The sequence below is a fragment of the Mustelus asterias genome, unplaced genomic scaffold (assembly GCF_964213995.1).
Source record: "Mustelus asterias unplaced genomic scaffold, sMusAst1.hap1.1 HAP1_SCAFFOLD_94, whole genome shotgun sequence".
Classification (NCBI taxonomy): domain Eukaryota; kingdom Metazoa; phylum Chordata; class Chondrichthyes; order Carcharhiniformes; family Triakidae; genus Mustelus; species Mustelus asterias.
In genome coordinates this window covers 848,157-860,512 of record NW_027590142.1, presented here as the reverse complement: position 1 = coordinate 860,512, position 12,356 = coordinate 848,157, and the positions used below count along the sequence as shown (strand labels likewise).

General features: G+C 42.4%; 1 protein-coding gene and 1 gene segment (V, D, J or C); one reads left to right on the top strand and one right to left on the bottom strand.

Moving 5' to 3' along the window:
* Window positions 1–12,356, top strand: part of LOC144484165 (uncharacterized) — a 385,513-nt gene that overhangs the window by 329,789 nt on the left and 43,368 nt on the right. The gene's annotated exons all lie outside the window — the stretch shown is intronic.
* LOC144484159 (Ig heavy chain V region-like) lies at window positions 4–924 on the bottom strand. The segment is given in 3 exon segments: window positions 4–20; window positions 391–693; window positions 821–924. Coding segments are annotated over 3 exon segments (378 nt in total).

Sequence of the window (12,356 nt, the reverse complement as noted above, 5' to 3'; positions counted from 1 at the left end):
GCGTCACAGTGTCACATTCCCTGGGCTGGCTCATACAATAACCATCCCTGCGCAAAATAGACAGAAATCCACCATTATTTTAAAAATTCACAAGCCAGAGGGTAAGTAAATCACTGCATTTTCATCAAATTATTATTGTATTTGTGGACACTGTTCGCTCTACATAAATGACCCGAATACTTTATATTTCACAGAGTATCACATGATCATATTATTGAAAACACCAACTGATCATTGAATATTAATTCTCGCTATTATTGCAGTGTTAGACATCAATAATACAGCACTGTAAATAATGTTGGATTGTGAACCAGAGCACTGACACAGCCTCGGTCAATTAGTGCTGAGGGGTTTTTTGTATTGACAGTAACTGTTGTGCCACCCACCCACTTGCACAGTAATAGATGGCGGTGTCTTCAGTCTTCAGGCTCATCATGTCCAAAGCGAAGATATTGTTCGAAAGGTCTTTGGACGGAGTAAATCGGCCCTGAATCTGTGGGTCATAGTAGGTGGTGTAAAATGAACTTCTGTATCCAACCAACCACTCCAGCCCCTGTCCGGGAACCTGTCTAATCCAGTTCATCCAGTTGCTGCCAAGATCGAAGCCACTGGTTTTACAGGTCAGTCTCAGGAAGCCGCCGGGACGCCCTGTTTCTGCCTCCAGCTGAGTCAACACAATCTCCGACTGGACACCTGTAAAAACATGTCAAATTACCGAGGATTAATCTTGGTGAAATGATTGCTGACTCTGGGTCATTCCAAAGGTAGGCTAATTCTGATACAGTAACAGTGAGAGACGTGGACAAGAAAAACTAATCACCGGATAAGAAAGTCAGCAACAAACTGAGAGAAATCGCCGAGTTCATTCTTCTGGTCATTTGGGGGAAATGGTTGTGTCAGGAACTCAGTGAACAAACCAACTCCCGGACTGTTGGATTCCGGTCCCAGTGAGCGTCATTTAAATACCCGGCAGAAGGCGCCGCCTTTTGATTCCCTGGTGGAGGCGGCGACTGGATCCAGGTCCCACCTTCCACACCCCCAAAAGAATGGACTCCGGGATTAACAATAGGTTAATAATAAAGTGGGCATTTTATCACTATCAGGATTTTCGTTTGCCTGAATCGATTCATTGCAATGTCTCCATTATTTCTAAAGGTGATATTGCAGTTCATCATCTCTGTATTAAAAAAAACTAATTCAACTGTAAACATGGTGCTTTTATTAACACGCCCCTAACAAAAAGACAAAACTAAAAGTAATAAAATTATATTTTCAGAAAATAAAGTAACATTGAGTCTAGCTTGCAACAATTCCGGGTCTCTATCACATTACAATAATAAAGCATAATTTATCAGAAGAATTGCTATCGATTTCTTTAATTAAATGCGGGGACGAAAACAAGTGATTCTATTTACAGTCTGGATGGCTATCACGGTACAATTTGGGTTTGGAGATAACAGGAATTTCCTCGCATTATATAGTGTCTCCTGACATTTTTCAAAATGTCCCTGAATGGAAGACAGCTCTGTCTAAATTAGGGGTAAAACAAACCCGCCTGCGTGAAAATTAAAGAGTGCGTTGGCAGAGAAACAGAGAAGCATAAAATTGAATTTGCCTTTTGACAGAGAATTTAATTAATCGGAACAGACACGGCGATCAGTAAAGTTGTCCTTCAGCATCCAAATTATCGCAGCTCATTTTGTTAGCCACCGGTTGTCTAATATTCGCTGGTATCAGGAACACAGGATATCAGGATTTGCGGCACATTACACATTATCACAAGAATATATATTTTACTTTCCACTGAATCAGGTTATAAACTGATAATTTATCTACTCGTTGGCAGATATGAGATGAACTATTGAATAATGGAAGTCAGATTATAGTGTACAACAGAACACTGTGCGAATCAGGAATAAGAGACGCTGCTGATAAAACGAGGTGCAGTACTTTGTGAATATTCCAGGTATCTCCGCTGTTCCATGCAGTTTCATGACGTTATTTTAATATTATTTATTTGCATTTTTTTTGTCTTTGCACTGATCTCAATTGAAGGGGGAATTGAGACCATCAACATCTCTCTCTCGCATTTCATGAAGCAGTTAATAAACAGACTTTAATGATTGGAATGGCATTTGCTTGGAAGTTACACAAATAAAACAGCATCTTGTCAATTTATTGTTTTCCGATACCATTTAATCACATAATGAACAGGGCATGAATGGAAACATTTGACACGAACGATTACGATTTAAAATGCGTCTTTCTTGTGGAAATGAAATATTTATCGTTTAAATGGCTGAATCCCATTTTGTCCATTCAGGTTCACGCTGATCTGTCCCACACAGTATTTGGCAGCAATCCAAGCTGCTGCCAAACGCTCAAAGTTATTGACAGGAAGCATCTGGGGGTGTTTGTGCAGTAAGTCAAATATCTGTTTCCTCAGTACTGACCGCTTGGCTGAAAGACAAATTCAAACTCTTCAATTGTCAATGAGGCCTATTTATAAAGAAATATACCCAGCAATAGTACAGGAGGCACTTTAATTATTTAAAGTTGTAAATCCAAATGAATTGCTCCCATTTCTCAAGAAAGGAGTTATGCAGCTTCTCTGGCACCCTGTTTGCACCAATGATGATTTTTCCAGTACATCAGGAGAGTGTGATGGATGAATAGAAAGAATTACAGGCAGACTGTGAGAGATGAGTCAGAGAGAGGATACATGTTGTAATACATGAACATTTATGTTTGTGTTTTCTTTCCCTTTATCCTTCCATGGCATGTTTCAGATGGAGGAAAGACCAGCACTTTTTGCCTGTCCCAAATTCCCTTGAACTAATTGGTTTTCTAGGCCACTTCTGAAGATATTAAAAATCCAGCCATTTTACTGTCCGTGTGGAGTCACATCCGTGTGAGACCAGGGAGCGATGGCAGATTTCCTTCATTGGGGAATCAGAGAGGTTCCTTTGGTCGCCATTAGTATCTATTCCAGATTTTTTAATTGAATTCAAACTCCACCAGCTGTAATGGTCCGATTTAAATCCCTGTCCTCACATCATTGTCCTGGGCCTCTGGATCACTGGGCCACTTCAATTAATATTACGTCACCATCTATTCAAACAATAAATGCATGACTGTGTTGATGCAGGAATGAATGACAGTTGAATGAATGACAGTTGAATGAATGACAGTTGAATGAATGACAGTTGGACGCCTGAATATTTTGATTGAGGAGTCAGTGAATGGACTGATGGATCATTGATAGATGTTACTGAAAAATGCTGTTCTACGTTCCCATATTTGTGCTTGACTATTTCATAAATTGAATCAGCTCCTTTATTCCATTTGTGTCAGTCTAATATCTCCAATTCTTCCAGAGTGTCTGGGTGAACTCCATCCCGAGTTTATCGGGAGTTAGCAAGCTGATCCTCACGAAGAAATAGACGAGATGTTCCTGCGGCTCAGATGGTTCATTTCTCTGCTGATGCTGAATCTTCATATCCAAGATAAAAAGAGTGAACATGATTAGTTTGAGGAGGGACGATTATAATACTTGAAACATGTGGTTCTTTCACGTGCAACAAATCACTCAACATGCCCTCACCCAAATTAATGAAGGTAACAGGGTGAAAAGTAAATAAGGTAGCAACAGAAATATTGTGAAACTCACTGGACAACTACAAGTGTTACATTACTTCCCAAAACAGTGTAATAATGAATCGGGATTTAAAGATTCAGTAACTTCACATGAGCTACAGGTAGTTTCATTTATATCATGACTTTGAAAATCATTACACACTCCAGTTATGTTTGATTTGATTTGATTTATTATTGTCACATGTATTAACAGACAGTGAAAAGTATTGTTCCTTGTGCGCTTCCCAGACAAAACATACCGTTCATAAAGAAGGAAACGAGAGAGTGCAGAATGCAGTGTTACAGTCATAGCTAGGGTGCAGAGAAAGATTAACTTAATGCAAGGTAAGTCCATTCAAAAGTCTGACAGCAGCAGGGAAGAAGCTGTTCCTGAGTCGGTTGGTACGTGACCTCAGACTTTTGCATCTTTTTCCCGAAGGAAGAAGGTGGAAGAGAGAATGTCCGGGGTGCGTGGGGTCCTTAATTATGCTGGCAGCTTTGCCGAGGCAGCGGGAATTGTAGACAGAGTCAATGGATGGGACGCAGGTTTGCGTGATGGATTGGGCTACATTCAAGACCTTTTGTAGTTCCTTGCGGTCTTGAGCAGAGCACGAGTTGTGATACAACCAGAAATAATGCTTTATATGGTGCATCTGTAAACGTTGGTGAGAGTCGTTGCTCACATGCCAAATTTCCTTAGTCTTCTGGGAAAATAGAGGCGTTGATGAGCTTTCTTAGCTGTAGTGTCGACATGGGGGGACGAGGACATGTTGTTGGTGATCTGGACACCTAAAAACTTGAAGCTCTCGACTCTTTCTACTTCGTCCCCATTGATGTAGACAGGGGCATGTTGTCCTTTACACTTCCTGAAGTCGATGACAATCTCCTTCGTTTTGTTTGCATTAACGGAGAGATTATTGTTGCCCCACTAGTTCATCAGACTCTCTATCTCATTCCTGTACTGTCTCGTCATTGCTGGAGATCCGACCCACTACAGTGGTGTCGTCAGCAAACTTGAAAATCGAATTGGAGGGGAATTTGACCACACAGCCATAGGTATATAAGTCGAGGGGCTGAGAACACAGCCGAGTGGGGCAACGGTGTTGAAGATGATCGTGGAGGACGTGTTGTTGCCTATCCTTACTGATTGTCGTCTGTGAGTTAGGAAGTTCAGGATCCAGCCGCAGAGGGAGGGGCCCAGGCCCAGGCCACGGAGTTTGGAGATAAGTTTTGTGGTAATAATAGTGTTGAAGGCTGAGCTGTAGTCATTAAATAGGAGTCTGACATAGGTGTCCTTGTTATCTAGGAGTTTCAGGAGGTTTTGTGTGATGATGAGGTGTTTACTTGTCAACAAAGATCCGAGGCGACTGGGTAGCTGCTCACTATCATCGGTCGGAATCAATTCCATTTCCCACTGAATTCTGAAGCAGATTTTGTTCCGTGGTGACAGAAAGGCCAATATACTGTCAATAAATGTTGATATCAATAAATGATACGAAGCAAAGTTGTATAGAATGAAATACTGAAAACAAACAGCAAAAGCTGGAAAATCTCAGCATCTGCGGAGACAGAATAGAGCCAACGTTTCGAGTCTGGATGACGCTTCGGCAGAGTATTCCTGATGAGTTGGAGAGATCATCATTGTTTCTAACAAGATGTCAGGGAATCTGCATATCTTTCCTCTAAAATGGGAATAGATCAAACGGTTAGTTTTTAATGATATACACTATTTCGATCCACATACAAGTTGTGTCAATTCACATACCGATCCCAAATGTCATAATCAACTTCTCCATGCTAACTAACATAATCAACGTCTCAATCACCAACTATATCCTTAAAAAAACTTTCTAATCCCTATCTACCCTTATCATTTACCAATTTCATCACCATCTTCAATTTCCTCCAAATTAAGAAGGATCATCCAGACTCGAAACGTTGGCTCTATTCTCTCTCCACAGATGCTATAAGACCTGTTGAGATTTTCCAGAATTTCTTTCAGTTTCAGTTTCCAGAATCCGCAGCATTTAGCTTTTATCAAAATGCTGAACATAATTTGTAAAATAATTGTTTATCTTTCTGAATTGATGGTAATTGGTGAATTGGAACAACCCCGCCTGGAAATTCCACTACAAGACACACATAAACCTGACTTGGACATATATTACCATTCCTTTGCTGTCAGTTGAACGGCAATCCAGGATCACCCGCCCTAACATCACTGTGGATGTACCTACACTGCAGGTTGTGTAGCGGTTCAAGAAGGCGGCTCACCAACAACTTACCGAAAGCAATTAGCCAATTAGCAATTGGGAATAAATGGTGGCCTAGACAGTTTCGCCCACCTTCCATAAAGTCATTTTAAATATACTAATCCTAATGTATGAGAACTGGTGAATGAAATTATTAAATTGCGAATGGATGGTACTTAGTGAAAATAATTACTATCTTTCTGCACAATTATTACATTCTCCTTAACTGCTGGAAGATTTAAAGTTTTAATTTATTTATTAATGTCACAAGTAGGCTTACATTAACACTGCAATGAATTACTGTGAAAACCCCTAGTCGCCACACTCTGGCGCCTGTTCGGGTACACTGAGGGAGAATTTAGCCTGGCAAGTGCACCTAACCAGCATGTCTTTTCGTACTGTGGAAGGAAACTGGAGCACCGAGAGGAAGTACACGGAGACACGGGGAGAATGTGCAGACTCCACACAGACAGTGACACAAGCCGGGAACCAAACCACCATGGCGTTGTGAGGCAACAGATCTCGCCACTGTGCCATCGTGCCGCCCACCATTCCACAAGAGATGCATGATTCAAATTCATAATACTATTTGAAAACAAAACCGATAGAAGAACATAAGAACATAAGAACATAAGAAATAGGAGCAGGAGTAGACCATCTAGCCCCTCGAGCCTGCCCCGCCATTCAATAAGATCATGGCTGATCTGACGTGGATCAGTACCACTTACCCGCCTGATCCCCATAACCCTTAATTCCCTTACCGATCAGGAATCCATCCATCCGCGCTTTAAACATATTCAGCGAGGTAGCCTCCACCACCTCAGTGGGCAGAGAATTCCAGAGATTCACCACCCTCTGGGAGAAGAAGTTCCTCCTCAACTCTGTCTTAAACCGACCCCCCTTTATTTTGAGGCTGTGTCCTCTAGTTTTAACTTCCTTACTAAGTGGAAAGAATCTCTCCGCCTCCACCCTATCCAGCCCCCGCATTATCTTATAAGTCTCCATAAGATCCCCCCTCATCCTTCTAAACTCCAACGAGTACAAACCCAATCTCCTCAGCCTCTCCTCATAATCCAAACCCCTCATCTCCGGTATCAACCTGGTGAACCTTCTCTGCACTCCCTCCAATGCCAATATATCCTTCCTCATATAAGGGGACCAATACTGCACACAGTATTCCAGCTGCGGCCTCACCAATGACCTGTACAGGTGCATCAAGACATCCCTGCTTTTATATTCTATCCCCCTCGCAATATAGGCCAACATCCCATTTGCCTTCTTGATCACCTGTTGTACCTGCAGACTGGGCTTTTGCGTCTCATGCACAAGGACCCCCAGGTCCCTTTGCACGGTAGCATGTTTTAATTTGTTTCCATTGAGATAGTAATCCCATTTGTTATGATTTCCTCCAAAGTGTATAACCTCGCATTTCTCAACGTTATACTCCATTTGCCATATCCTCGCCCACTCACTCAGCCTGTCCAAATCTCTCTGCAGATCTTCTCCGTCCTCCACACGATTCACTTTTCCACTCATCTTTGTGTCGTCTGCAAACTTCGTTACCCTACACTCCGTCCCTTCCTCCAGATCATCTATATAAATGGTAAACAGTTGCGGCCCGAGTACCGATCCCTGCGGCATGCCACTAGTTACCTTCCTCCAACCGGAAAAACACCCATTTATTCCGACTCTTTGCTTCCTGTCGGATAGCCAGTCCCCAATCCACTTTAACACACTACCCCCAACTCCGTGTGCCCTAATCTTCTTCAGCAGCCTTTTATGGGGCACCTTATCAAACGCCTTTTGGAAATCCAAAAACACCGCATCCACCGGTTCTCCTCCATCAACCGCCCTAGTCACATCTTCATAAAAATCCAACATGTTCATCAAGCACGACTTTCCCCTCATGAATCCATGCTGCGTCTGATTGATCGAACCATTTCTATCCAGATGCCCTGCTATCTCCTCTTTAATAATGGATTCCAGCATTTTCCCTACTACAGACGTTAAGCTGACCGGCTTATAGTTACCTGCCTTTTGTCTCCTTCCTTTTTTAAACAGCGGCGTAACATTAGCCGTTTTCCAATCAACCGGCACTACCCCAGAATGCAACGAGTTTTGATAAATAATCACTAACGCATCCACTATTACCTCTGACATTTCTTTCAATACCCTGGGATGCATTCCATCCGGACCCGGGGACTTGTCCACCTTCAGTCCCATTAGTCTACCCAGCACTGCCTCTCTGGTAACATTAATTGTATTAAGTATTTCTCCTGCTGCCAACCCTCTATCGTTAATATTTGGCAAACTATTTGTGTCTTCAACAACTACAGACATATCTCAATCATAGCATCACGGGAAAGATCTTTGCCAGGTTCACACTTGAAATACATCAGACCGGGTGGACCTGATGTGCAGTGTAGTGATTGTGTTGGAAGATTTCCTCCAGCCAACAACTGCTCCATGTGCCATATGTGTCCATAACTTGAACTTACTTTGGTCAACCTTGCTAAGACATTCAACAACATCAGCAGAGTAGGGACTGCAGGATTTTTGGGGATAATTGTCTCCACACAAAGCTTTTAACAACCATTCATGATACAAAAAGCGATGACACACAATGACAAATGGCAGATTAATGGGCAGCACTTGTGACAGAATTAAGCTTTCAAACATTGAACATAGAACATAGAACATAGAACATAGAACATTACAGCGCAGAACAGGCCCTTCGGCCCACGATGTTGCACCGACCAGTTAAAAAAAAAACTGTGACCCTCCAACCTAAACCAATTTCTTTTCGTCCATGAACCTATCTACGGATCTCTTAAACGCCCCCAAACTAGGCGCATTTACTACTGATGCTGGCAGGGCATTCCAATCCCTCACCACCCTCTGGGTAAAGAACCTACCCCTGACATCGGTTCTATAACTACCCCCCCTCAATTTAAAGCCATGCCCCCTCGTGCTGGATTTCTCCATCAGAGGAAAAAGGCTATCACTATCCACCCTATCTAAACCTCTAATCATCTTATATGTTTCAATAAGATCCCCTCTTAGCCGCCGCCTTTCCAGCGAAAACAATCCCAAATCCCTCAGCCTCTCCTCATAGGATCTCCCCTCCATACCAGGCAACATCCTGGTAAACCTCCTCTGCACCCTCTCCAAAGCCTCCACATCCTTCCTGTAATGTGGGGACCAGAACTGCACACAGTACTCCAAGTGCGGCCGCACCAGAGTTGTGTACAGTTGCAACATAACGCTACGACTCCTAAATTGGTCTCCTCAATCATCAAAAAACGTGAAATATGTAAAGGACGCCAATCCGAAATGGGTGTGTTTATTATGTGTCCATCATGTACTGTAAATAGAAGGATGCAAGTGGTCATTGTGAAATTATTTTGTATAAAACATGATATATTTCACATGTACTGTAAATGGAAGGATGCAAGTGGTCATTGTGAAATTAACTTGCATAAAACATGATATATTTCACATAACACACACACACACACAAATATATGCTCAATTAGGGTCCCGCCAGGAGCACTCGATTCCAGAAATGCTTTAAAATGAGTGCAAATATAGATAAAAAAATTAAATTAAAGAGGTGAAGAGAGAATGCCTTCCCTTGACATCGTAGCAGCAAGTGACCGTTTGTAGCATTAAGGAGCCCGAGCGAAACTACAGTCAATGGGAATCAGGGGGAAAACAATCCACTGGCTGGAGTCATACTGAGCACAAAGAAAAATGGTTGTGGTTGTTGATGACCAGTCATCTCAGTCACAGGGCATTGCTACAGAAAGTCTTCGGGTTAGTGACCTAGCCTCAAGCTTCATCCTTCATCAACGTTTAGAAGTGGGATGTTCACTGATGACTGCGCAAAGTTCAGCACCAGTTGTGACTCCTCAAATACTGACACAGTCTGTGTCCGTATGCAGAAAGACTTAGAAAACATTCAGTCTTGGGCTAACGACTGGCAAGTAACATTAATGCCACACAAGTGGCAGGCAATGACAGTCTCCAATGAGGGAGATTCCAACCATCACTCTGACATTAATCGGCCTTACACATCGCTGAATTCGCCCACTATCAACATCCTAGGAATTATAATACGTGAAAATCTGAACCGGAACAGATATTTCAATCATGTAGCTACAAGAGCAGGTCAGATGCTAGGAGCTCTGCGGTGAACAACGCTCCTCCTGAATTCCCAAACCCTATCCATCATCTACCAGGCAAAAGTCATGACTATGAACAAAGAATAAAGGTTAGTACAGCACTGGAACAGGCCCTTCTGCCCACCAAGTATGTGCCGACACAGTTGATTGAATGTTTTCTACTTGCCTGACGTGTGCCACTCAAAAAGCTCAATGCCATTCTGCAAAGAGTAGCTGCCTGGAAGCTACTTTCCAACAGCTTTCCAAAGCTTGCCACCACATTCTCAAAGGAAATCAGGGTTTGCCAACAAATGCTGACTTTACCATTGACGCGCAAATCACATGAAATAATTTTAAACAGGCCATATCTCTGCCTATATTCAACTGGCCTCTGTCACGATCTGTGTTACACTAATCTGTGACTGGGTCACATTCCAGGAGTTCCTATGTAAGTTTTTCCCTGCACCCGGCGCAATATCGGGCGCTCATATACGAGACTTAGACCCTATTTATATTATAATTTCTAAGTTTTGGCTGCACTGAGCCATGTCTCTGCTAATCTGAAAAGAGGCCGTGTCTCAATTTTTACTGCCTCAGAACATTTACCACTGTATACTAAACTGGAAGAACTGCCTTCATGCATAACACATGGTTCTGTCACAGTTATTATGTAATAGTTCATTAGATTTTAATAAACTAAATCCTGTTTACGTTAATGCTGCATCAGTCCATGTATTTGTTCATTTAAGACTATGTCACGTCTCTGTTATTATTGCATTTTGCAATATGTCCTAATTGCTGCATTGTCTAAATCTCAGTGTGTACCAGTCTGGGTCCTGTATCAGTAATTATTACTAATACACTGGACTCTGTCTCAGTTTATATCTGTCTCGGTCCTGTGTCAGCAATTATTACTAATACACTTGGCTACGTCTCAGCTTATATCAGTCTAGGTCCCCTATCATTAATTACTAATAATGTACGAGGCTCTGCCTCAGTTAATATCGGACAAGCTTCTGTATCCAGAAAAACTGCACTAGACATTATCTCAGTTTTATTTTCCTAGACAATGTCATCGACATTATTTTAAATGGTTCTTTCAAGGGATGTGTGTGTCACTGGAAAGACCAGCATTTGACCTTCGACCATCCCCACATGGCACTCGGCACTAACTCATTTCTATTTTGTTGGATCAGGCTCCTGTTTATATTCACATACAGTCTGTCTCTGTTAACAGTCTGCTGGACCAGAACTCAGTTTATATAGCATTAGATATACTCTCTGGTTATATGATATTTGATCGTGATCCTGTACACGTTTCACTAGACTGGGTCAGTGTTTTTCCTGCACTGAACTATACCTCTGCTTGAATTATGTCTGTATGACTCCACGGTTCTGCAAGAAGAAGTGACAATGTGTTCGTGGAAAGACATTGCTATCTGACAGGATCCTGAAACGGGCAGTATTGAATCGACAGTGTTTGGTTGGTGCAGGCTTGGAGGGTCGAAGGACCTGTTCCTGGGCTGTAATTTTCTTGTTCTTTGTTCTTTGTTGACAGTGCATGCAACATAGGGCTTGGTATCCATTTTCAATGCAGTCAGCAGAAGTAGATTTCAGATAACGCTTCTTATTTTCCGCTGCCCAAGACTTCATAGAATTTACATGTTTAGAAGGATGCAGAAAGAAAACTATTTTCTCCCAAACACTTTCCTAATTTGTGGCATTGACCAGTGCAATAAAAACTGACACCATGTCCAATGCAATATAAACGTGGACAGGGTCAAGTGCAGAAATAAGACTGCTTTTATTAACAGGGGGCTGGAGTTTAAGAGCCGTGGGGTTATGCTGCAATTGTACAGGACCTTGGTGAGACCACATTTGGAATATTGTGTGCAGTTCTGGTCACCTCGCTATAAGAAGGATGTGGAAGCGCTGGAAAGAGTGCAGAGGAGATTTACCAGGATGCTGCCTGGTTTGGAGGGTAGGTCTTATGAGGAAAGGTTGAGGGAGCTAGGGCTGTTCTCTCTGGAGCGGAGGAGGCTGAGGAGAGACTTAATAGAGGTTTATAAAATGATGAAGGGAATAGATAGAGTGAACGTTCAAAGACTATTTCCTCGGGTGGATGGAGCTATTACGAGGGGGCATAACTATAGGGTTCGTGGTGGGAGATACAGGAAGGATATCAGAGGTAGGTTCTTTACGCAGAGAGTGGTTGGGGTGTGGAATGGACTGCCTGCAGTGATAGTGGAGTCAGACACTTTAGGAACATTTAAGCGGTTATTGGATAGGCACATGGAGCACACCA